At 42.4% G+C, this 25,990-nt stretch overlaps 1 protein-coding gene across 1 annotated transcript in view; it reads left to right on the top strand.

The window, feature by feature from the left end:
- LOC122747120 (transmembrane 4 L6 family member 4-like) overlaps positions 1-3,412 on the top strand; it is a 33,400-nt gene extending 29,988 nt beyond the window's left edge. The window contains exons 5-6 of the mRNA XM_043993331.1: positions 2,950-3,139; positions 3,365-3,412. Coding sequence (XP_043849266.1) covers positions 2,950-3,139; positions 3,365-3,412 — 238 coding nt within the window. The remainder of the gene's footprint in view (positions 1-2,949; positions 3,140-3,364) is intronic.
- The last annotated feature ends 22,578 nt before the right edge of the window (positions 3,413-25,990 follow it).

Consider the following 25,990-nt stretch of genomic DNA (forward strand, 5'->3'; position numbering starts at 1 on the left):
GTGTCAAGTGTCTGAGGATGGATTTGAACTCAGGTCCTCCTGACTCCAGGGCCAGGGCTCTATCCACTACGCCACCTAGCTGCCCCTAGAAGAGTTTATTCTTAAGTCAGGAGCACATAGAGGCAAGTAGAAAGGAGAGAAGACCTTTCTTTAGGTGACTCAAGCTAATAAGCAATGTGATTTAGAAACAAAGGGGAAAATGCAGAGGGAAATCTACCTAGCAAAAACTCCCAACCCTGATTTTGGAGGACTACAGTACCCTTCACAGTCAGAATTACTGGGGTATTGTGCAATGAGCCCTGGATATGGGGGGTCTTGGGTTCGAATCCTTGTCTCTGTTACTACCTGGGTGACCTTGGGAAAAGAGCATAGTGAAGTAGTATCAAACTCAAATAGAAATAGATCCCTGTGGACCACATATTGGCTTAGAAAACCACAAATTAACATTATTTATGCTTTATTGTATTTTTTTAAATATTGTTAAACATTTACCAATTACATTTTAATCTAGTTCAGGTAGCACTGGAGAAAGGGTGCTAGCCCTCATCCAGGCCCTGGGGCAGGTAGGTGGTGTATGAGTAGAACACTGGGTCTGGAGTCAGGAAGACCTGAGTTCAAATCTTCAGATACTTCCTAGTTGGGTGACCCTGGGCAAGTCACTTGATCCCATTTGCCTCAGTTTCCTCATCTGTAAACTGAGCTGGAGAAGGAAATGGCAAATGACTCCAGAATCTTCGCCAAGAAAACCCCAAATGGGGTCACGAAGAATTGGACATGACTGAAAAACAACTCAGGCCATGAGTTTGACACCTGTGGTGTAGTGGGTAGGGTGTTGGAATCAGGAAGACCTGAATTCAAATTCTCCTTTTGAAACTAGTTATATGGTCATAGGCAAATCTCTGTTTCTTGGTTTCCTCATTTGTAAGATGTAGGGGTTGGACTGTGGGGCCTTATATTTGTATTTTTATGACTATGTTCTGGATGCTGCTTTGTTTACAATCCGAAGTCACTTAGTTCACTGGGTCTCAACTTCCCTTTCTACAAAACGAGGGGGTTGGATTAGAAGATCTCTGGTCCTTTCGGACTCTAGCTCCTATAAGTCCGAATGCTTTCAAATTGATACAAAAAGTCATTTTTGTTTTTTATTTGCTAAACAGATACGTTCCCTGGCATGGGTTCATATCCAGGCCCTTTGGGCATCAGTTGTGATCCTGGTAAAAAGTGTGTGTGTGTGTGTGGGGGGGTTGGACTGGTTGACCTCTGAGGACTGTTCCAACTCTAAATCTATGGTTCTACTTTTAGAAGGGGTCAGCATGTCCTAAAATCAAATGAGGGGGTGCTCAGCACTCCCCAAATTAGAAGTCGATGACCGACTGATCCCCCTTCTTGGCGCTGCTTCTTCTCAAGGGCCAGAGGGCCCTTCGCACTCACTCATATTGGAATATTGGATTGATCTGTTTGCCTGAGCTGCACAGGGAGAAACATTGTCTTTATCCGAAGCTGGATCGGTCCTAGAATCATGAAAAAGGAAGGAATGTGCTCTTCAGGTCAGCAGGGCTTTGCAGCGACATCACCTTCTTTGAGTCTTTTAGCAATCCTGGGAGGCAAGTCCTATTATTGTTCCCATTTCACACATGAGGAAACTCAAGCTGAGGGAAGTTAAGTGATTAGCTCAGCGGCACAAAGCTGGTAAGTAAATGAGGCAGGATTTGAATTCAGGTCATCCTGAGTCCAATACTCCATGGACTGGAGCTGCTACTGGACACAGTGGCTTAATAACCCTTGGGAAGTCACTTAATCTTTGCTCAAGACAACTATCTAAGATTACTAGTTATAAAGTACTTGATCATCTACATTGGTGGATTGAGTTTCTTCCAGGAAACTCCCTAAACCAATGAAACTGTAGTCAGACAGAGATGCATGCTGAAGCCAGCTCTACCCACCTTGCACTGATTGTTAAATTTTCAATGTAAACTGCTAGGGCAGCTAGGTGGTGCCATAGTTCATAGAGTGCCAAGCCTGGAATCAGGAAGACTTATCTTGCCTCAGACACTCACTAACTGTGCGACCTTGGGCAAGTTACTTTACCTTGTTCGCTTCAGTTTCCCCATCTGTACAATGAGGTAGAGAAGGAAATGGCAAAGCACTCCAGTATCTTTGCCAAGAAAATCCCAAATGGAATCATGAAGAATTGGACACGGGGGCAGCTAGGTGGCGCAGTGGATAAAGCACTGGCCCTGGATTCAGGAGGACCTAAGTTCAAATCCGACTTCAGACACTTGACACTTACTGTGTGACCCTGGGCAAGTCACTTAACCCTCATTGCCCCACAAAAAAAGAAAGAAAGAAAGAAAGAAAGAAAGAGAAAGAAAGAAAGAAAAGAGTTGGACATAACTGAACAACAGCAACAACATTTACACCTCAGAAACTGGCAGTTCCTACAGATCATGGCTTGAAATATTGTTTTGTTCATTGCCTAGACTTAAGTGTTAATGATTCAGATTAAATTTGAAAGCATGTGTGTATACTTTTTTTTTCCCCCCTGAAGAGCCCAACTGTTAAACATTTAACAACACAACCCAACATTGCTCTGCAAACATAGGTTGAGCTCAGCAGAAGCATAGTAGAAGGGTTAGGGAATGAAGTCATCACCAGACTAGAGACCTGCTGATGTCTGACTAATAATGACAACAACAATTGGAATTTATCTAACTTAAAGTTTGTAAAGTGCTTTACAGCATCACCTCATTTGATCATTATAATACCCCTGAACACATTAATCAAGACACAATCGGCAAAACAGCTTTGAGATCTGCATAGAACTAAGTAATTGCCTATGATAAACATTTGATGCATGTTTTTTTAAAGAAAGAAAGGAAGAAAGAGAGACTGAACCAACGAATGAACGAACGAATGAACGAATGAATGAATATCTTCTCTGTTACACAGGAACTATCTCAAAGACAAAAACTTGTGGAATAACTGCAAAGAGCCTACTCATATCGTGCCCTGGAACTTGACTCTCTTTTCCATCCAGCTCATCATAAGCAGCATTCAGATGTTACTCTGTGGCTCTCACATGGTCAAAAGCTTCTCTGAAATTATCTGTGGAGGGTGCCAATGCCCTGTGATCTGTGGGGTAGGTTGTTTTTTTCTTCTTTCCATATCATACCACCACCTTCTGAGTCAAGGCAGGAGGAGACAGCTGTTTGACCAAGAGACTCACACAGACTTTATTTCCTTCTACAAGCCAATGGGAAAACCAGCCCAGGACCAAAGAGGCCACAGCTCATCATAGGCAGGGCCAGAGGTTATGGGCTGCATTGCTCTTTGTGCATCATTAAGACCACCTTCGGTGAACCAGGTGGACCAAATTGTTTCACCTTCCATCCCATCTCCTGTGGAAGTATAGAGAAAGAATAGGTGAATGTCCACCCAGGGTAGGCAGTTTCCAAGGACACAGTACATCACTGTTAGAACCTAAACATATTACTTCATTAGTTTCCTACACAGATCTAGAGATCATTGAATTGATGTCCATTTACAAGGGATTTTTTTTTTTAACAGTTCTTCCCTCACAGCACATCAATTCAAAACCAATGTTATGACTGCATTTAATGTGAGAGAACTTGATAGCATTGTGAAGAGAATAACCCACAGGAGGCTTAGTGGGATCATGGTGTAGTAGATAGATAGAATTTTGGATATGGTGTCAGGAAGATCTGGGTTCAAAGCTGACCTTAGACACTTTTTTTTTTACAGAATATGAAGGTTTATTTCAAAAAAGAATATTTTTTTACCAGGATACACAGATGCACTTAATGCAACAGTACCTTCTGCAAAAATAGGTTACATAATACTCAGAAATGCAAGAAACAATTTTATTTTCTACAAATGATCTTAGACTCTTACCAATTATGTGAACCAAGGAAAGTCATTTTAGGTCTCCAAACTTCAGTTTCCTCTTCTGTAAAAGGAAGGGTTTGGACTTGACCTTGAGGTCCTTTCTGGATCTAAATCTATGATCCCATAGTCCTAGTTTCCTGTGAATCTTGGAGTGTGACAGGGACTATGTCCACAAAGCAGAAGCTGTTGAATGGAGAAATAGCTCGATCACTTACTTTATTCATTTGTTGGCAAAATCAAGTCAATAAAATCTGTTATTAAGAAGTCACAAAAATCATAACAAATTAAACATTGGATGATCAAAAAGCCTTAGGGGGCAGCTAGGTGACACAGTGGATAAAGCACCGGAACTGGATTCAGAAGGACCTCAGTTCAAATCTGGCTTCAGACACTTGACACTTTCTAGCGGTGTGACCCTGGGCAAGTCACTTAACCCCCATAGCCCCACAAAAAAAAAAAAAAAGAAAGAAAGAAAGAAAAGAATTATATTTTATTTTTTTAAAAAACTGCCATGATGATCAAGCAAAATAGTCATTCCACCATTTTAATGACAAATAAGGGGCAGCATTGTATAGTGGATAAAGGACCTGCCATGGGGTTTGGGAGACCTAGATTCAAGTCCTGCCTTAAACATTCACATGAGCAGGAATAAGTTACTTCTCAATGCCCCAGCAACTCTTTTAACTTAAAAAGTTGAACTCATGACACAATTGCTCCAAAAATCATCCAAATAACTAAATACCCGGAGCAGCAAAACTCACAGAAGAATGTGCTGAAATAATCTTCTTAACTTAAAAAGTTACAGAGGAAATCACTGGTCTATACTGATGGAGGGAATTTACACAGAGGGCCTTCCCCACCCTTTCTGATGAAATCACTGGTCCTACAACAACAACAAGGGCTAGATTAGAATGGTCATTCATTCATTGGTCACTTAGTTTTCTAAAGCTCAACTATTTGAGGTCCAAGAAAAAGAAAAACAACAGATTCAAAAGGAACCATTTATGGGGACATGGTGTGTGAATGGAGGGGAAAAAAGGTATCTTGATTTTAGCAGAAATAAGTATCAGAAGAGGAATAGGAGAACCTGGTGATTGTGCAACTGGGAGGGAGGAAAATTGAAAGGGAAGAATGAGGTAGCAGGGTAATTTGTGATCCTCTTCTTTTTTCTAGGGAAAAGGAACTGCTTAAAGGGTTTTGATGAGCCTTTTGGAATACTCAACCACCTTGGATAAAGAGCCATTATCTTTGGAAGGTTCTTCATCCCCAACACACTGCTGAAGATGGTCTTAAGAAAAGGCAGCCTTGCTGTGTACAGGTCACAGCTTATTAAAATTCTATGTTAACAACTTAATCTAAGAAAAAAGAAAGAATAGACAAAATTAGTAAGTTGTTGTTCAAGAGTATTGCATGTGGACATTTTTAATTTTTAAAACTGTTTGGGCAGTAGCAACTTGATAGTATAAGTGAAACATTTTTTAGACTTTGCCCCTTTTTTGAGATATGGTGTATTACCCAGGCTAATTTCTCCAAATCTTTTGTTATGACTTCAGAATTAACCACCCAATGGTACTCGGGTGGCCTGCTCTGGTACATGGGTACCATGTTACATACTCATTGTGGCTACAAAATGGAAAGACTCTAGGGACCCTATGGGGGTATCTCTACCATGTTGAAATAACCAAATCAAAGCTGGAAGGAACCTTAGAAATCAAATCTAGCCACCTCATCTAAAAGAAGAGGCCAGTGGGACGCAGAGTTTAAGTGATTTGTCTAGACATTGTTAGTGGAAAAATTTGGATTCCAAACCAAGGTCTCCTCACTACCTTTCAGAATGATCTTCACACTGTCTACAATGCCTAGGAAACAAACAGAACTCTGGTGGAGTAAGTGTAGCCCCCAAACTGTTAAATATCAGCAAAGCTCATTCTCATATTATCATTAAGAAGACACACAGCATCTGCATCAGCCTGGTCTCTCTAACTAGTGAAGGAAGAAATCTCTATTTTGAGAAACATGTCATTTTAACCAGACCCATTTTGTTCCCTACAAACAATCTTTGGATAAGTAGGAAAACATAGTTCAGTGTCAGTTAGGAAAATAGTCACTGTTAAAGAGTAGGAAGACAGGGGGGCAGCTAGGTGGCACAGTGGATAAAGCACTGCCTCTGGATTCAGGAGGACCTGGGTTCAGATTCAGCCTCATATACTTGACACTTACTAGTTGTGTGACCCTGGGCAAGTCACTTAACCCTCATTGCCCTGCAAAAAACAAAAACAAAAAGAAAAAAAAAAGAGTAGGAAGACAACAAAAGTGTAGGAAGAGAACTAAAGTATGAAGACAACTATTGAGTTTAAACTTATTTAGCAAGACAATACCAGAAAAGGCTGGGTCATCAAACTGACACGCCATCTTTCCTGAGTCCCATCAAAAACGTCAACTGTCCAACTTGGCTCATGAAGGGTTAAAACCTCCAAAATTGGAGTCTGGGTATTGATCCACCACAATGAGGTCAAAATGAGAGGGCCACGTGGCTTTGATGAGTATAAGGTGCTAGAATTGGCATCAGCTGCCTATGCACCTGACAAATGGAGCTTTCCAGAGATATCTCGACTTGAAAATGTCCAAAACACAGCTCAGTCTCCCCAACCCACTGACCAACCTTCTCTTCTATATCCCTTCCTTCCTTCCTTCCTTCCTTCCTTCCTTCCTTCCTTCCTTCCTTCCTTCCTTCCTTCCTTCCTTCCTTCCTTCCTTCCTTCCTTTCTTTCTTTCTTTCTTTCTTTCTTTCTTTCTTGTATGGCAATGAGGGCTAAGTGACTTGCCCAGGGTCACTCAGTAAGTAAGTGTCGTGTCTGAGATCAGATTTGAACTCAGGTCCTCCTGAATCCAGGGCCGGTGCTTTATCCACTGTGCCACCTAGCTGCCCCCTCTATTTCTTATCATTATCTTATCTTACCATTTTTCTAGGCTTCCAGATGCCAAACACACCTCATGCTTTAGGTCCTCACTCTCACCCTCACCCCACAGGGTTGATCAGTTGCCAAATCTTGCCATTTCAACTTCTCCATCATTTCACACCTTCTCTCTATTCACACTGGGCACACCGTGGGCCAGACCCTCGATTATTCTTGCCTAGACTACTACTGCAATAGGCTCCTAATTAATCTCACTGCCCCAGGTTATTCCCCACTCCAATCCATGCTCCATATTGCTATCAAAGTGATTTTTCTTAAGTGCAGGTCTGGCCATGTTGCTCCTCTACTCAATAAACCCCAGTAGCTCCCTATTCCTTCTAGGGGAAAATAATCCTCTGTTTGGCTTTTAAAGTCCTTCACAGGGAGCAGCTAGGGGATGCAGTGGATAAAGCAATGGCCCTGGATTCAGGAGGACCTGAGTTCAAATCTGGATTCAGACACTTGACACTAGCTGTGTGACCCTAGGCAAGTCACTTAACCCTCATTGCCCTGCAGAAAAAAACAAAACAAACAAGCAAACAAAAAATAAAGTCCTTCCCAGCCTGGCCCGAATCTATTTTTGTTTGTTTGTTTTTTTTGTGAGGCAGTTGGGGTTAAGTGACTTGCCCAGGGTCACACAGCTAGTGTGTGTCAAGTGTCTGAGGTCATATTTGAACTCAGGTCCTGAATCCAAGGTCAGTGCTTTATCCACTGCGCCACCTAGCTGTCCCCAATCTATTTTTAAAAGCCTCATTATATATAACTTCTCTTCTTGTACTATTTGAGGTGGTCCTCACGGAGGACCCGTGCCTCTGGTGTGAGGGCTTGCTGAGTCCTTCATAGGGCTGCTTATCCACCTTTGGTGTTCAGCTGCCACCCAACTCTCATCTGCGGCTCTAAGAAGCTGTAGCTTGCAGTGACCACACCCTGTTAAAACCCTTTCCTCAGGGGCAGCTAGGTGGCACAGTGGATAGAGCACCGGCCCTGGAGTCAGGAGGACCTGAGTTCAAATCTGGCCTCAGACACTTAACACTTACTAGCTGTGTGACTCTGGGCAAGTCACTTAACCCCAATTGCCTCACTAAAAAACAAAACAAAACAAAACAAACCCTTTCCTCAGACAGGCTAAGCCAGGTTAAGGATAATTGACTGGCCTCAAAGCTATCAGTGAGTTAGGGGTGTGTCTACCCCAAGCATATGAAAATTTCTGGCTGAGGAATAGGCAGATTGTTCTAACAGCCATAAAGGAAACTAAAGTAGGTGCTGTGGAATGCTTAGAGCTTGGCCAGGTATCCAAGACACCTAGGTCAGCCACTGTATTCCAGATCATCACCAGTCAGGCTGACTTTTGTCTTGCCACTGGACTTCAGTGACTCTGGAAGAGAGTGAGGCTAATGACTTTGTGCAGCTGTCTCATGTAAATCGAAATCATGAGCAAGTCAAGACATCACCCCGTGATGTTATTAGTTCTCTCTCTCTTTTTTTTTTTTTTGGTGGGGCAATGAGAGTTAAGTGACTTGCCTAGGGTCACACTGCTAGTAAATGTCAAGTGTCTGAGGTCACATTTGAACTCAGGTCCTCCTGAATCCAGGGCCAGTGCTTTATCCAATGCGCCTCCTAGCTGCCTCCCATTGGTTCTCTTTGAAACCAGCAGACAACTATTTGAGGGGGCTCTAATGCCAAACTCCCAGTTTAGGTTCATTTTCCCAGATCTCTGAGCAAACCCAATGAACAGGAATACACCTATTAACCTAAACTTGGAATTTCTTTTAGTATCTAATTAGAGCTTTTCAGAGAGATTTCCCTGAAATCTGGTTGTTTTCTGGATGAGGAAATTGAAAAAGGGGAAAACTTTGGTCCTAATACAATATTTAGTTATTGAATACGTGAGAGTATTCATTTCTCGCAGTACGCATGACTCGCAGTAACTGAGTGGAGGTACGAACATCTGGAGGAGGAGGTGGGGTGGGGTGGGGTGGGGCGGGGCGGTGTGGTAAAACCCTGGGGTTCCTCTTTTCTCTCGATCCGATTAGTTTCCATAGTCCCCTGGCCCCCGCCTTCCTCTGGAGCTGAGAGGGGCTTCAGACCGCTGGATCCAGAGGAGGTAACTGGAAGCCCAAGGTGGCAAAGCTGCTATGTGGCCAAGCTAGGTTTGGAACCCAGAGCCAGCAATCGGAGGCTTGGGGCCTCTCCAACGCCCCCGCCCCACTTCGAGGCCCGCCAGCAACCAGTGGTTTGCCTCCCCACGTGCCCCACCCCCGGGGACCCCCCTCCCTAAAGGGCCGCTCCAGACCCCCTTCTACCAACTTGCTCTCTAGATTTCTCTCCAGATCAGACCAACACTCCGTGCTTTTCAGGGGCTCCTGTTAAGTCGGAAAGAGACCCCCGTAATCGGCGGTAAGAAGATACAAAATATATACAAAGTAGTAATTATTTCTGGGATGGAGTGAAAGGCGCTAATAACTGGCTGGGGAGAAGCTTCCGGCAGATGGAGGCCTCAGGGCAGAGCCTTCGGACCCGGATGCGAGGCGAAGCTCGTGGGGACAGATCTCCGAAAGTCTGCCCCTTCCCGCTGCACCACCCCCTCCCACCCCGGACCCCACTGGGGGGCGCTGTCAGGGTCAGGGGTCATTCTCCTTTTCATGTCACATCCTTGGGCAGTCTGGTGAAACTTCTGGGGCCCTTCTCAGAATAGAGAAAACCAAAGACACAGGATTACAAAGGAGATCAGTTACATCAAAATACAGGTATCACAATATTTTGTAACAAAACCACAGACCTTAGATTCAGAACCTCCAGTCTACAGGGCAGCAGGCATCCAGGGAAACCATCCAGGAAGACCTGGGTTCAAATCCCACCTCTGATATTTTGCAATGCATCTGATCAAAGGCCATTCCATATGGTTTTCTATATGCTATACAAGATTCCTGGTTGTTAACTCACATCACCTTGGGGGTAGAAAGAGATGTCTGAGGGCATGAATGAATTATTTTTGTTTGATATTTCTCTCCCTAGGCTAGAATGCTCAAGTTTAGAATAATATGAAATTTTTTTTTTGATGAGGCCCAGGGTCACACAGCTAGTAAGTGTCAAGTGTCTGATTCTGAATTTGAACTCAGGTCTTCCTGAATCCAGGGCCGGTGCTCTATCCACTGCACCACCTAGCTGCCCCTAGAATAATATGAAATTAATAAAAACATTTTTTTGGCAGAATTGTGTCTAAAATGCCAAATATAATATAATTTTTCTTTGACAAGAGGAATGAATTAGATAAGGAAGACTCAGAAATAACAAACCAGTGTTTAATAAATTTGAGAACATAAATTACTTGGGACAGAACTTCCAATCTTGCAAGAAGTTCTAGGAAAATTATAAAGGAGTCTGGCAGAAATTATCTGTGACATGAATATTAAAGGTCACAGCATAAAAAAGAATTACCAAAGAACCAGCTATGACTGAGGAGAGTTCATAACTGTTAAGGGCTAAAATTCTAGCTAAACTGTCTAAAATATCTAATGAGTGGTTGCCAATAAATTATAAGCTTTAGCAAGAGTTAGACTTTTAAGCATTTATTAAGGAGAATAAGAATTTGATAAAGAGAGAGAGAAAGGCCTAGATTTCTATCTATTAAAGGGAGAGCACATTTCTAGCTCCACTCTCCACCAGCGTCCTCAGGAAAGAGAGCCCGAGACAGAGCGCCAGTCTCTTCCTTCTTCCTCCCACTACCCAACGTCACTTCCTGATGCCAAAGAAAAGACTCCTGGTCTTGTCCTCAAAGACCTTTGCTTCATGGGCGGAACCCTTCTACAGTAAATCTCCAGCAGGTGGCGTCATTCCAATCATTACATAACCAAATGACAGATAGAGGTGAACACAAGAAATAAAATGTATACTTTTGATTGTATGAAATTGAAAAGATTTGGCACAAATAAAATCAATGGATGAGAAAGGGAGCTGAGCTGTTGACCTGGGGGAGTGGGAATCTTAGCATCAACTATCTCTGGTAAGAGTGTGTACATAGGGAACTGATGCAAAAACATAAGACCGAGGGTCCATTCCTCAGTGAATAAGGGAAGAAAGGATAATAAAAGGGAATAATCTCAAGGGAATTATAAACTATTAAAAATCATAGGAAAGATTGTTTCAAATTAACTGATTCTAAGAGAAATGCAAATTAAAATGACTGAACTTTCACCTCATGACCCAGCAAACTAGCAAAGATAACAAAGGATGGGAATAGATGAGTATTGACAGGTTTACAGAAGGCTAGGGACACTCATATTCTCTTTTTAAAATTTTATTTTTATTTATTTAATTTATTAAATTTTTTTTTTGGTGAGGCAATTGGGGTTAAGTGACTTGCCCAGGGTCACACAGCCAGTAAGTGTCAAGTGTCTGAGGCTGAATTGGAACTCAGGTCCTCCTGAATCCAGAGCCGATGCTCTATCCACTGTGCCACCTAGCTGCCCCGATCCAATTTTAGTGATTAGAGAGGTACAAGTAATGCAAAATCTTTCAAAGAGAAAGAAAATTTCTCCTTAGGTGACTTTGACAGGTTTCATTAACAAACCCAAAGTACCAACAATTGGGCAATTTTTAAAAAAAAAGTCTTTTATTTTATTCACTTACTTTTTCTCCTTGATTCCATCCCCATGCCTTCCCCAATTCCCAACCCCTTGTAACAAATGTGATAAATATACAGTTAAGCAAAGCCCATTCTGGCATTGGCTGTGACAAAACGTATGTGTCTCATTCTGTATATTGAGTCCATCCTCTCTCTCAGGAAGAGGGGAGCCTGCTTCCTCGAAGGCATGTTGGGATTGCAGCTGGTCATTGCAATGATCAAAGTTCCTAAGTCTTTCAAAGTTGTTTGTCTTTACAGTGTTGCTGTTATTGTCTAAATTTTTCTCCTGGTTCTGCTCATCTTATTCTGCATCAGTTCAGAAAAGTCTTCTCAGGATTTTATGAAACCATCTTTTTCATAATTTCTTACAGCACAATAGTATTCCTTGACATCAATATATTATAATTTATTCAGATTTTTCCAACTGATGGGCACTCGTTTAGTTTCTACTTCTTTGCCACCAGAAAAAGAACTCAAAATTTTTTTGTATAAATGGGTCTGTTTTCTCTTTCTTTGATGTTTTTGGAGTGTAAGAATAGTAATGGTATTGCTGGATGAAAGTGTATGCACAGTTTAGTAACTTTGGGGCCCTCGGTCCAAATTACTTACCAGAATTTCTGGGTGAATTCACAGTTCAGCCAACAGTGAATTAACACTCTTGTCTTCCTGTAGCCTCAACAACATTTGTCATCTTCCTCTTTTATCACCTCTGCCAATCTGATGGATATGAAGTGTAACTTTAGAGAGTTCCTTTAATTTGCATTTCTCTAATTTTTAATGATTAGGAACATTTTTCACATAGCTCTTTTTAGCTTGGATTTCTTTCTTTGAAAACTGACTGATCATATCCTTTGGCCATTCATCAACTGGGAAATGGTGCTTATTCTTATAAATTTGAATCCATTCCCTTTGCATAGTAATAAATATAGTAATAAAAATGGCTGGTATTTATAGAGCTCTTTAAGGTGGGAAAGCATTGTATAGGTTATCTCATTACATTCAGAAATGAGATCTTTATTAGAGAAACTTGATATAAAGATTTTTTGCAGGGGACAATCTTTGGATGGTACAAAATTAGAAATAAGTTGAAATTCTGTTAATCTTTTTGCAAGATTAAATCTTAGCTAGATCAATTAATCAACAAGAATTTACTAAATGCCTACTGTGTTCTAGACACTGTGCTAAAAGATGAGATACAAAGATGAAAGCTAAATCATCCCTATTCTCATCCTAATGGTGTGGGGAAACAATGTGTGTGTTTGTGTGTGTGTGAGGCAAGATGGTCAATCGCAAGGCTATTGCAGTAGTCCAGACATGAGGTAGTGAGGACTTTAATTAGGGTGGTGACTGTGAATGGAAAAAAAAGGGACACATGCAAGAGATATGAGATAGAAATGACAAGATTTGGCTACTGATTGAACATATAGGGTGAGGGAAATTGGGGAGTAAAGGATAACACCAAGGTTAAGAATCTGAATGACTCTACTGGGGACTTCAGAAGAAAAATCATTTTCATAGTAAAGGTAATGAGTTCCACTTGGATAAACTGAATTTGGGATGCCTGTGGAACATCCCGTTTGAAATATCTAATGGACATATAGTGAAACTGGCTTGGAGTACAGGAGAAAGACGGTAGCTGGATAAATAGATTTGGGGTTCGTCTGCATTGAGATCATAATTGAATCCATGAGGGCTGATGAAGTCACTGAGTGAAAGAAGAAGAGAATTCAGGATACAATCTGGTTAGTCAGTGTTGAGATCTTTCTTTCTTTCTTTCTTTCTTTCTTTCTTTCTTTCTTTCTTTCTTTCTTTCTTTCTTTCTTTCTTTCTTTCTTTCTTTCTCCTCCTCTTCCTCCTCCTCCTCCTCCTCCTCCTCCTCCTCCTTTTTCTCCTCCTCCTTCTTCTCTTCTTCTTCTTCTTCTTCTTCTTCTTCTTCTTCTTCTTCTTCTTCTTCTTCTTCTTCTTCTTCTTCTTCTTCTTCTTCTTCTTCTTCTTCTTCTTCTTCTTCTTCTTCTCCTTCTCCTTCTTCTCCTTCTTCTCCTTCTTCTCCTTCTTCAGCAGTTGGGGTTAAGTGACTTGCCCAGGATCACACAACTAGTAAGTGTCAAGTGTCTGAGGCCAGATTTAAACTCAGGTCCTCCTGGTGCTCTATTCACTGTGCCACCTAGCTGCCCCTGTGTTGAGATTTTTCAATGCAAGCTGGCCCATAAAGATTGATTCATGGTCATTAGCTGCCTTAGAAAACTACATGGCCAATTATTAATTTACAGTCAAAACCAATCAATATAAAGGACAGTCCTTCCATTTCTAGGATGAAATGAATGGCCTCTGACCAAGGTCCTAAGAAGGGTGCTAGCAGTATCCAAAGGATGCTTGGTGAGCTTGGAATTTTGACGTTCTAGGCTTGAGTCATTTCTTGGATGCTTTTCATTGAGATTGTCTTTGAAACTAATAGCTCATTATTTTCATGGTACCGTGGAAAGAGCATTGCATCTGAAGTCTGAGAACCTGCCTCCAATCCCACTTCTGTCATTTATTACCTTTATGACCTTGGGAAAGTTCCACAACATCTTTGAACCTCAGTTTCTTCATCTGTAAGTCTCTTCCGGCTCTAAATCTAAAAGTCTAGGATCCTGTGCTTTAATTGAGGTGGCATCCCTGTCTGGAAAGCCAGTCCTTGCTCTCATACAGGGCACCCCTGCCCAGCCATTAGCATCAGAATGCTGGCATACTTACGAGGTGTGGGAGCCAAGAGAAATCACTTTAACCCTCAGTTTTCTAATCTGTAACTGGGGATAGTAATCCTTGTTTTCCCTCCCTCCCTGGGGTTGTAGGTGAGGAAAGGATTTCATAAGCCTTAACACCCTATGTAAATGGAGCCTGGAAAATGGGGATCAAATCTTGGCTTTGTCCTGTGGTAACTTGAGAGAGAACCACAGGCACATCTAATTCCGATCATTTTCTCACGTGAATTATTACAACTCACATTTTTAAAGTCGGCCAAGTTTTTTGTGCCTTGTGGACATTATCTTATTTGATCTACCCAACAGCCTTGTGTAGTAAGTACTACGGGTATTGTCATCCCTAATGTACATATGAGGAAACTGAGGCTCAAGTGGTAGTAGCCCCTTGCCCAACTGTTGGCCACACATCTTGGCACGTGTGAGAGGCAGGCTTTGGGGCCGGATCTCTCTGGGTTCTTTGCTCTTTCTATCACACCTCGATGTCTTCCCACCTAATCCAGAAAGGCAGCCACTTCCGGCATGGGACACTCCACTCTGGAAGGCAGGTAGCCGTGTACAGGAACATGAGCCTTTAGCCCAGTGCCAGCCCTCTGTCCCTTCAGCAAGAGATCCCGGTGATTCTGCTAATGGGGTGGCTTTGTGGCATCCTCTGCCCCCAGAGACCAGCATCCTAGTGGCACTTGTGTTAACCCACTTCACTGCCTTTCCATTCTGCACCCCTGTTGAAGATATTCCTTTCTGAGATAATCCTCTTCCTTCCAACTGCTTTGGCCCTCAGCTGACTGACAGGAAAACAAGTAACTTTTAAGAAGGTCAGGAAATGGGCAGCTAGGTGGCACAGTGGATAAAGCACTGGCCCTGGAGTCAGGAGGACCTGAGTTCAAATCCAGTCTCAGACACTTGACACTTACTAGCTGTGTGACCTTGGGAAAGTCACTTGACCCTCATTGCCCTGCTCCCCCACCTCCCCCCCAAAAAAAAAGGGGGAAAAAAAAAGAATCGAACCAAGAAGGTCAGGAAATGGAGCTTTACTATAAAGTGGCAGTCATCAAAACTATCTGGTACTGGCTAAAAAATAGAGTGGTAGATCAATGGAATAGGCTAGGCTCAGGAAATGCAGTAGTAAATGACACTAGTAATGTAGTGTTTGATAAACCCAAAGGCTCCAGCTTCTGGGATAGGAACTCAGTATTTGACAAAAACTGCTGGGAAAACTGGAAGATAGTATGGCAGAAACTAGGCATAGACCAACATCTTACACCTTATACTAAAATAAGGTCAAAATGGATACACGATTTAGACATAAGAGGTGATACCATAGGTAAATTAGGAGAGAAAGGAATAGTCTACCTATCAGATCTTTGGGGAGGAAAACAGTTTATGACCAAACAAGAGATAGAGTATATTATAAAATGCAAAATGGATGATTTTGATTACATTAAATTAAAAAATTTTTGTACAAACAGAAGCAATGCATCCAAAATTAGAAGGGAGGCAGAAAGCTGGGAAACAATTTTTGAGGCCAGTACTTCTGATAAAGGCCTCATCTCTAAAATATATAGGGAACTAAATCAAATTTATAAGAACCCAAGTCATTCCCCAATTGAGAAATGGTCAAAGGATATGAACAGGCAGTTTTCTGATGAAGAAACCAAAGCTATCTATTCCCATATGAAAAAATGCTCTAAATCTCTAATTATTAGAGAGATGCAAATAAAAACAACTCTGAGGTACCACCTGACACCTATCAGATTGGCTAAAATGACAAAAAAGGAAAATAATAAATGTTGGAGAAGCTGTGGGAAAATTGGAACACTAATTCATTGTTGGTGGAGCTGTGAACTGATCCAACCATTCTGGAGAGCAATTTGGAATTATGCCCAAAGGGCAATAAAGCTGTGCATACCCTTTGACCCAGCAATACCACTTTTGGGTCTTTTTCCCAAAGAAATCATGGAAAGGGGAAAGGGACCCACATGTACAAAAATATTTATAGCTGCTCTTTACGTGGTGGCAAGGAATTGGAAGTTGAGGGAGTGCCCATCAATTGGGGAATGGCTGGACAAGTTGTGGTATATGAATGCAATGGAATACTATTGTGCTGTAAGAAATGATGAGCAGGAGGAGTTCAGAGAAACCTGGAGGGTCTTGCGTGAGCTGATGATGAGTGAGATGAGCAGAACCAGAAGAACATTGTACACAGTATCATCAACATTGAGTGTTGATCTACTGTGATGGACTATATTCTTCTCACCAATGCAATGGTACAGAAGAGTTCCAGGGAACTCGTGATAGAAGAGGATCTCCAAATCGAAGAAAAAAAAAAAGAACTGCGGAGTATAGATGCTGAATGAACCATACTATTTCTTTTGTTTTTGGTGCTGTTGTTTTTTTCTATTTTGAGGTTTTTCATCATTGCTCTGATTTTTTCTCTTATAACATGACTAATGCAGAAATAGGATTAATGTTATTATGTGTATATATATAACCTATATCAGATTACCTGCTGTCTAGAGGAGGGAGGGAGAAAAATCTGAAATTGGAAAGCTTGTAAAAACAAAAGTTGAGAACTATCTTTACATGTAACAGAAAAAAAATAAAATACTTTATTAATTAAAAAAAAAAAGAAGGTCAGGAAAAGCCTGAGGGAGAGAGAGACAGAGACAGAGAGTGACAGAGACAGACAGAGACAAAGATAGAGAGATATACAGAGAGACGGAGAGAGACAGAGGCAGAGAGACAGAGACAGAGAGAGACAGAGACAGAGAGAGAGACAGAGACAGAGAGAGAGACAGAGAGAGACAGAGACAGAGAGACAGACAGACAGACAGAGAGGCAGAGAGACAGAAAGAGATAGACATACAGAGACAGACAGACATACAGAGACAGACAAAGATAGAGAGACATACAGAGAGACAGAGACGGAGAGAGACAGAGAGGCAGAGAGATAGACATACAGAGACAGACAGAGAGAGATAGAGAGACAGAGCTGGAGAAGAGCCACCAGGAACATCATCCTCAGGAAGGACCTTAGAAACAATCAGATCCAGGCCCCTCTTTTTTACAGATGAGAAAATTGAGGCCCGACCCACTGAGGCCTTGCCCGAGGTCATACAAGTAAGGAGCCAAGCCAAGACTTGAAGTGACAGACAGGCATCCTCTAGTGTTTTGTTCCCGTGAGATGCTCCTCTCTCTGCCCAGAGGTGCCCAGAGAGATGGTATCAGCCTCTTTCTTCCAGGTGCTGAGTTTGTGGGAGAGACTATTCATTGTTTTCCGGAGAGCTCAGAAGGTGAAGTTGGAGAGCCGTTGGTGGCCAGCCAGCAGCCCTCATCCTTATAGTTTTCTGCTCTTCTTCCTTTTTCTCTACTTCTCTTTCTCTTTGTACTCCTCTTTCCCCACCTTGTCCTAAAGCACTTAATGACTTGAAAAAAAAAAGTATTGTTGGGGGCAGCTAGGTGGCGCAGTGGATAGAGCACCGGCCCTGGATTCAGGAGGACCTGAGTTCAAATGTGACCTCAGACACTTATTACTGTGTGACCCTGGGCAAGTCACTTAACCCTAATTGCCCTGCAGAAAAAAAAAAAAAAGAAAAAAGAAAAAAGTATTGTTGGATTATTCTCTGAGCAGAACCCAGCTACATCTCACCTAGTGCCCAATGTTCTGTTCCTTGGTTACTTTGTGAATTCCTAAAAGCAGGGGCAGCTAGATATGTTCAGTGGATAGAGCAGTGGGGCTGGGGTCAGGAAGACAGGAGTTCAGATCCACCCTCATACTGCTGTGTGACCCTAGGCAAGTCACTTAACTTTTGGTTGCCTTCATCTACTGGAGAAGGAAATGGCAAACTACACTAACACCACCCCACCCCCAACACACACACACACACACACACACACACACACACACACACACACACACACACAGCATTGCCTGTACTATGGTCCACAACTGAACAGCATTCATAAAAGCCCATTTCATAAGCAATTTCAATTTAGAATGAGGCAGAAGTGCTTTTCCTCACTCACTCTCTCACGTTCGTAGGTAACAGATGGAACCCCTCTGGGAATCCCGCCTCAACCTGCTTTAAGATGCTTTGGAGCAGAGAGGCATTCTGAGAAAACTTGTCAGCTAATCAGATCACAGCTCCTTGCACCTCCAGTGGCAGCTCTTTGAGAGGTTATATAAGGTGCTAAGTTCCAGATTCCCACAGGAAGGGATGAAATAAAGACTGAGGGAAAGAGAAGAAGATGCTGTGAAGGAGGAGCTGGGCCAGAGGAAGGAATTCAGGGCCCCTTTTACTGTCACGGAAGCCATGCTTGTTTGTTCTAATGGCCTTTGTTTCTCCAAGAAAACAGTCAAAGCAAATACTCAGAGAAAGCATGGAATTTAGTTGAAATATATCATTGTGTGTGTGTGTGTGAGAAATGTTTAACAACCAGTTCTCCAAAAAAAAATGTACAAATGACACTTTTCATTTTGATTTCTTTTTTTTTTTTTGCAGGGCAACAGAGATTATGTGACTTGCCCAGGGTCACACAGCTAGTGTCAAGTGTTTGAGGCCGGATTTGAACTCAGATACTCCTGAATCCAGGGCCAGTGCTTTATCCACTGCGCCACCTAGCTGCCCCCAACACTTTTCATTTTAAACTGCACTACTAACATTTTCTGAGTTTCTGAGCCCAGAGTTCCAATTTGATTCTAGCCTTTATATTTTTTAGCTCAATTATAGACAAATCATTAAAATCTCTGAATTCCATTTTCTTCATGTAGGAGATGGGGACAACATAACTTCACAGCTTGATATATAATTGGATTCAGAATCCAGATCACACCTTTGATGCTTACTGACTGTGTGACTTTGGCCAAGTCCCCTGTGTTTTTGAATCTCTTTTTCCTCATCAGTTGTAATGGTGGTTGAACCAGGTGGATTAGGTGAATGTTAAATTTGTAACCCAATGATACCACTTGGACTTTCTAACTTTCAGAGTTGCTTGAGAGCAAGCACATGTGAATTTTTCTTTGGCTAGAGTGAATGGGTTTCTGACTCTCACAAACAAGGTTTAGGATGGAGGCTTTTCCTCACCTGCTTTATCAAATTCACCACAAGAGGGCAGTGTTGCCCCTTTCCTCTACCAAGTCATTCCTAAGAGGGAATGAAAGGAAACCCAATTTTCAGTCAAATTCTCTGGTGCCACATTTTCTACACTTAACCTCCCAGAAAAAAAAAGTGCCTCTGTCTGCTCAAGACTGTAGATTATATTGTTATCAAGTTATTTAGCTGTGACCCGAGAAACTGTTATGTATGAGTAGTGGAGATTCTTCACTGCCATTATTTACTTGCTACATGAGCTTGGACTGTGTGACCTTGGGCAAGTCCGTGGCTTCCCTGTGATTCACCTTCCTCATGGGCAAAACGAGGGGACAGCTCTAGGTGGATGGTCTCAGAGGTCCCTTGTGCTCGAATGTTCCGTGTAGATGCTTTTATTTTTTTTGGTGAGGCAATTGGGGTTAAGTGACTTGCCCAAGGTCACACAGCTAGTAAGTGTTAAGTGTCTGAGGCTGCATCTGAACTCAGGTCCTTCTGAATCCAGGGCCAGTGCTTCATCCACTGCCCCACCCAGCTGCCCCTTGTGTAGATGCTTTTAAAAGCTGTGCAATGTTAGAAAAAATACAAATCTGGTGAGAAGTGCAAAGGAGAAAAGACCTTTCAGTGAATCAAGTGAATAAATCATGTGAAATGTCAATGGAAATAGCACCAGGTGGAGCTCCCAGCCCTGATTTTGAAGTGCCACGGGATGCCCTGAATGACTGGAAGAGGGGGTGCTACAGGATGAGGGTGCAAAGAGCCTCAGATCCCTGAAGCAGAGGACCCAGGTTTGAATCTGCCACTTACCAACTCGATGAACGTGAACTCCTCACTTAGTTTTTATTAGCCTCAGTTTCATCACCTGTAAAGTGAAATGAATGGTTGGATGATACAACATCATTTGTCCCTTCCAGCCCTACAAACTACATGGACTATGTGGGCTAGACTAGATACTCACCAATTCTGGAAGCCAGAGTTGTTCTTTTTCTAGAGATGTGCCCTGTTTGATTTTCAGATCTTGGCGCTGCCTCATGATAACTCTTTGGCTCTCTCGGGTCCTACCTGTCGATGTCGGTAAAAGGAAGGAGTGGGGCTGCATGACTTCTGAGGTCTGTTCCAGCTCTAAAACCCAAGTCCTGCTTTTTGAGGGGGTGAAATTCTTAGAATAAAATCAACTAAAGATGGGAGCAGAGGCCTCCAAAGGTTGGAAATCACAGGCTGATTGAAAGACTGGTTTACTCAGTAGCTCATTATTCCCAGGGGCCAGAGGATCCTTTGGCCTCTGTGGGACGTGGAATTAGTCTGCTTGCCTGAGCTAAGCACTGACATTGTTTTTATTCTCTAGATAGATCAATAGGAATATCCTGAAATGATTAAAGAGAGTTTTTTTGGGGGGGGGGCACAGGGCAGTGAGGGTTAAGTGACTTGCTCAGGGTCACACAGCTAGTAAGTGTCAAGTGTCTGAGGCTGGATTTGAACTCAGGTCTTCCTGAATCCAGGGCTGGTGCTTTATCCACTGTGCCACCTAGCCGCCCCTCCCCCCTCCCCATTTGCTTTAGACTTTTAAAAAATATTGTGGTGTTTTTTGTTTTTTTTTGGCAGGGCAATGAGGGTTAAGTGACTTGCCCAGGGTCACACAGCTAGTTAAGTGTCAAGTGTCTGAGGCTGGATTTGAACTCAGGTTCTCCTGAATCCAAGGCCAATGCTTTATCCACTGCCCCACCTAGCCACTCCAACAGTGTTTGGTTTTTTTTTTAAGATTATTTGGTTAAATTAGTTTATTTTATATCTTGTGGTTAGGCAGCTCTTCTACTCAAAGGCTTTTGTAAAAATGGAATAAAAATAATGTATTTTAAAAAATCTTATTGTATTTGTAGACCTCTGAGCATTTACCACGTGAATATCTCAAATACAACCAAATCAAACGCCTTTCCTGGCTAAAAACCAAGTGTAGCAGATCTTGTATGTTTGTTTCTCAAACAACATAATGATGATCATGTCTAAACAAGATCAACGTAATTCCCTCAAAAAATAAACTCAGATAAAAAAAAGTAACTATCTCCCTGATGCAAAAGGAAAAAAACCCAACAAAACATTTACGTGCATTACTTAATGGTTTTACTTCCTCAGTAGTAATCAGTTTGTCCTAGATGCCTGAGCCTGAGATGTGATCACATAGCTAGAAAGGATAGAAGGCTGATTTTAACTCAGGTGTTCCTGAAAACAAGCTCAGGGCTCTGTCTTCTCCACAATGATAACAGGAATGTGTTTGTAAAAAAAAGAAAGGGGCCTTTGGGTTACTGGAGCCTTTTACTGGCAAGACTGAAGGGCAGTGAAGGGTACCTGGTAGAGGGCTAGGTTGGAATCTGGAGGACCACGGTCCAGAACTTGCCATGCCCCCACCTCTCTTTCTGTCTGTCTCTCTTTCCCCCCCTCCTCTTCCTCTTTCTTTTTCTGTCTCTCATACACGTATACACATGTATAATTAAAATATGTATCTATAGAATATTTAAAAATTTTAATTTAAAAATTTTCTATTTGTCTTTAGAATTTTTATTTTCCCAAATTACAAGTAAAATACAAATTTTGACACCAATTTTTTTAAACTTTGGGGTTTTTTTGTTTTTGTTTTTTAGTGAGGCAATTGGGGTTAAGTGACTTGCCCAGGGTCACACAGCTAGCAAGTGTCAAGTGTCTGAGGCTGGATTTGAACTCAGGTCCTCCTGACTCCAGGGCCGGTGCTCCATCCACTGCACCACCTAGCTGCCCTTTAAACTTTGGTTTACAAATTCTCTTCTTCCCTCCCTCCCAACCCCGCCAAGAACTCAAGCAATTCAATATAAGCTATACATGAGCAGCCATGCAAAACTCAATTACATGTAAAGTTAGTTTTTGAGTTCCAAATTTTTCTCCCACCCTCCCTTCCCTCCCCCCTCCTGAGGCAAGCAAGCAATTTGATATAGGTTATACATTACTATCATGATTAACATATTTCCACATTAAAAAAAAACCCACAAGAAAGAATAAACAAGAATAACAAAAAAGCAACAACAAAAATGGAAATAATACACTTCAGTCTGCATTCAGACTCGATGGTTCTTTTTCTAGATGTGGAGAGCATTTTCCACCAGAAGTCTTTTGGCATTGTCTTGGATCATTGCATTGTGGAGAAGAGCCAAGTCCATCACAGTCGATCATCACAAAATGTTGTTGATGTTGTGTACAATGTTCTCATGGTTCTGCTCATTTCTTTTTTTTTTTCCTTTTCTTTTGCAGGGCAATGAGGGTTAAGTGACTTGCCCAGGGTCACACAGCTAGTAAGTATCAAGTGTCTGAGGCCGTTTTTGAACTCAAGTCCTCCTCAATCCAGGGCTGGTGCTCTATCCACTGCACCACCTAGCTGCCCCCGGTTCTGCTCATTTCACTCGGCATCATAACTATAGAATCTTAATGAGTCATTTAATTTTTCAGAGGCCCTGGCCACTGTCTTAAAACTCAATTACCGGGCAGCTAGGTGGCGCAGTGGATCGAGCACTGGCCCTGGAGTCAGGAGTACCTGAGTTCAAATCCAGCCTCAGACACTTAACGCTTACTAGCTGTGTGACCCTGGACAAGTCACTTAACCCCAATTGCCACACACACACACACACACACACACACACACACACACAAAACCAATTACTTAGGGACTGCCACCTACATCCATAGATTTAATCTTCACAAGCAATTTCCACACACCAGTGAAATCATGGCTCCCCTGACACCGATGAGACAACTTTGAGATCTACCTAGGATGACATTATAGGATATATCTACAAAGGAGAAAGGATTGCCATGCCAAGTTATTTGTTTGAGATTAAGATTTTTGCTGGTTTCTTTCAAATGTCTGGCAGCCATGGTGACACTGTGGTTTTTGCATTATCGGTGCCCAGCACAGAGCCTGGAACATCGTCAATGTTTGTTGCAGGCATGAATCATGACTCTCACTTTCTCCTTCCTCTCACAGGAACTATCTGAAAAATATGAAGTTGGGAGGTCAGTGTCAAGGTCCTTCTTGGGCTGTGTCCTGGAACAGGACTCTATTCCATCCGGGTGGGCATGAGCGACATTCAGATATTATTTGGTAGCTTTCAGGTGCTTGTTGGATTCTGTACAGCATTCTGTGGTAAGTGCTGGTGACCTGCAAGCTGTGCAGAAAGTTAATAACTGCTTGTTTTTACATTCCTCAGTGATCATCTGAATCAGCTCAGAAGATGAGGGCTCTTTGGACCATAGACTCTGCCTCTTTCTGTGCATCAGTGAGAACCAGATGGAAACCCCCAAATCCAGTCAGCCTTACTGGCCATAGGTCATTAGAGCACACGCTCATTGGTTGGATTTTATTTTATTTTATTTTTGCAGGGCAATGAGGGTGAAGTGACCTGCCCAGGGTCACACAGCTAGTAAGTGTCAAGTATCTGAGACTAGATTTGAACTCAGGTCTTCCTGAATCCAGGGCTGGTGCTTATTCACTGTGCCACCTAGCTGCCCCTTGTTGTTGCTATTTTTTCCAGTGGATTTTATCTGTTTAGGTTTAAGGCCTTTGGTAGTTTTTTCTTCCTGGAATCCTTAGTACTTTCATTCCCCTTCCCCCCCTTGTCCCCTGCCATTTCCCTTATCATTCATTTCTTTTTTTTTTTTTTGTGGGGCAATGACAGTTAAGTGACTTGCCTAGGGTCACACAGCTAGTGTGAGAAAATAATGGGATTTGGCAGATACTCAAAGGCCCCACCTGGAGATTAAGCTAAACTGATTGAATTAAGTGAGAGTGATTGACTTTGCTGATTAACCTACTTAAAGTTAATTAAATTAAAGCCACACCTGGATCATTCCCAAGAGGGAGTGTTCTCAGAGGCAGTGAACTATGACATCAACACAAGACCACCCTTAAGTCCAGTGAACCAATGGATTTGGAGGATGATAACCAATCAGCTTGAAGCAGTGTGTAAGGACCACCTTTTCTCCAGACCTATAAAAAGCTTCCACATTCATTTGCTGGGCAGTTTGTGGTTGAAGCAGGCTCATGGTGGAGGACTTGAGGAAGAACCAGACCAGGCTGGAACTCTAGGCTAGGTAGGCCTTTTCTTAACTCCACGTGTTTTCCTTTTTACTAATACCTAGTATGCTTTAATAAATGCTTAATGCCCAAAGACTGGTGCTAAAGCTTTTAATTTAAGGTGACCATACATTTAGTTTTTAAACATCACACTAGTAAGTGTCAAGTGTCTGAGGCCAGATTTGAACTCAGGTCCACATGAATCCAGGGCCAGTGCTTTATCCACTGTGCCACCTAGCTGCCCTTATTATTCACTTCTGATTCCCTCCCCTCTGAATGTGGTTTGGCTGGTAGCGGGGACTGGATCTCAGACTGTCTCAGCCTCCTCCTACCCTGAGTGATTCATGGTTCACCAGCATAGGTCTCTGCTCCAGCTAACTTTTGTGGTCAGATCTGGCCTCACCCAGATGCTGTACTCTTCCCTCTGGGGAAGAGTGGTGCAGAGCCTCTTAGAGGCACAGAATCCTGTCCTGGGGTTCTGTTCTATTCCTTGTGTACCTTAGTTCTCTGGCCTGGCTCTAGCAGTTCAGAGCCTGCCTTTTTTGGTAATGGCAGAGGCTGGTTTTCTTGGCACCTGCAGAGGTCACTTTTGCCAGAGCCTCTTTTCCCCAGCACTACTTTTGGAGTTTCTAGGTTTTAGCTCCTAGCAGGCTTTTGCTCCTAAAAGAGCTATGGGGGCAGCTAGGTGGCACAGTGGATAAAGCACTGGCTCTGGATTCAGGAGGACCTGAGTTCAAATCCAGCCTCAGACACTTGACACTTATTAGCTGTGTGACCCTGGGCAAGTCACTTAACCCTCATTCCCCCCCCCCCCCAAAAAGAGCTATGGTCAAGTTGGCTTAATTGAGGCCAGATCAAACTTCTGTAGCCTGGAGCTGGGCTCTCTACCACACTAGAAAGAGGGAGGGAGGACCAGGGTCTATGGGTAGGTTTTATTGTAAGCCTGTGTCATGTCCTTGGGTCTGCTAGTGTAACCACTGTAATGTGAGCCAATTTGATAGGTGTTAGGTGGTACCTCAGAGTTGTTTTAATTTTCATTTCTCTAATCAATAGTGATTTAGAGCATATTTTTTCATGTGATTATTGATACCTTTGATTTCTTCTAAAAACTGCCCATTCATACCCTTTTTTAAAAATTAAAAAAAAAATTTTTTAGGGGCAATGAGGGTTAACTGACTTGCCTAGGGTCACACAACTAGTAAGTGTCAAGTGTCTGAGGCCGGATTTGAACTCAGGTCCTCCTGAATCCAAGGCCAGTGCTTTATCCATTGCGCCACCGACCTGCCCCCATTCATATCCTTTTGACCATTTATTAATTGGGGAAGGACTCATAATCTTATAAATTTGGCTCAATTCCCTATATATTTAAGAAATGAAGCCTTTATCACATAAATTTGCTGTTAATTGTCTCCCAGTTTCCTGTTTTCCTTCTAATTTTGGCCATATTGGTTTTGTTTGTACAAAACTTTTTTTTTTTTTGGCAGGGCCATGGTGGTTAAGTGACTTGCCCAGGGTCACACAGCTAGTAAGTGTCAAGTGTCTGAGGCCAGATTTGAACTCAGGTACTCCTGAATCCAGAG

Source organism: Dromiciops gliroides, chromosome 3 (genome assembly GCF_019393635.1).
Source record: "Dromiciops gliroides isolate mDroGli1 chromosome 3, mDroGli1.pri, whole genome shotgun sequence".
Lineage (NCBI taxonomy): Eukaryota > Metazoa > Chordata > Mammalia > Microbiotheria > Microbiotheriidae > Dromiciops > Dromiciops gliroides.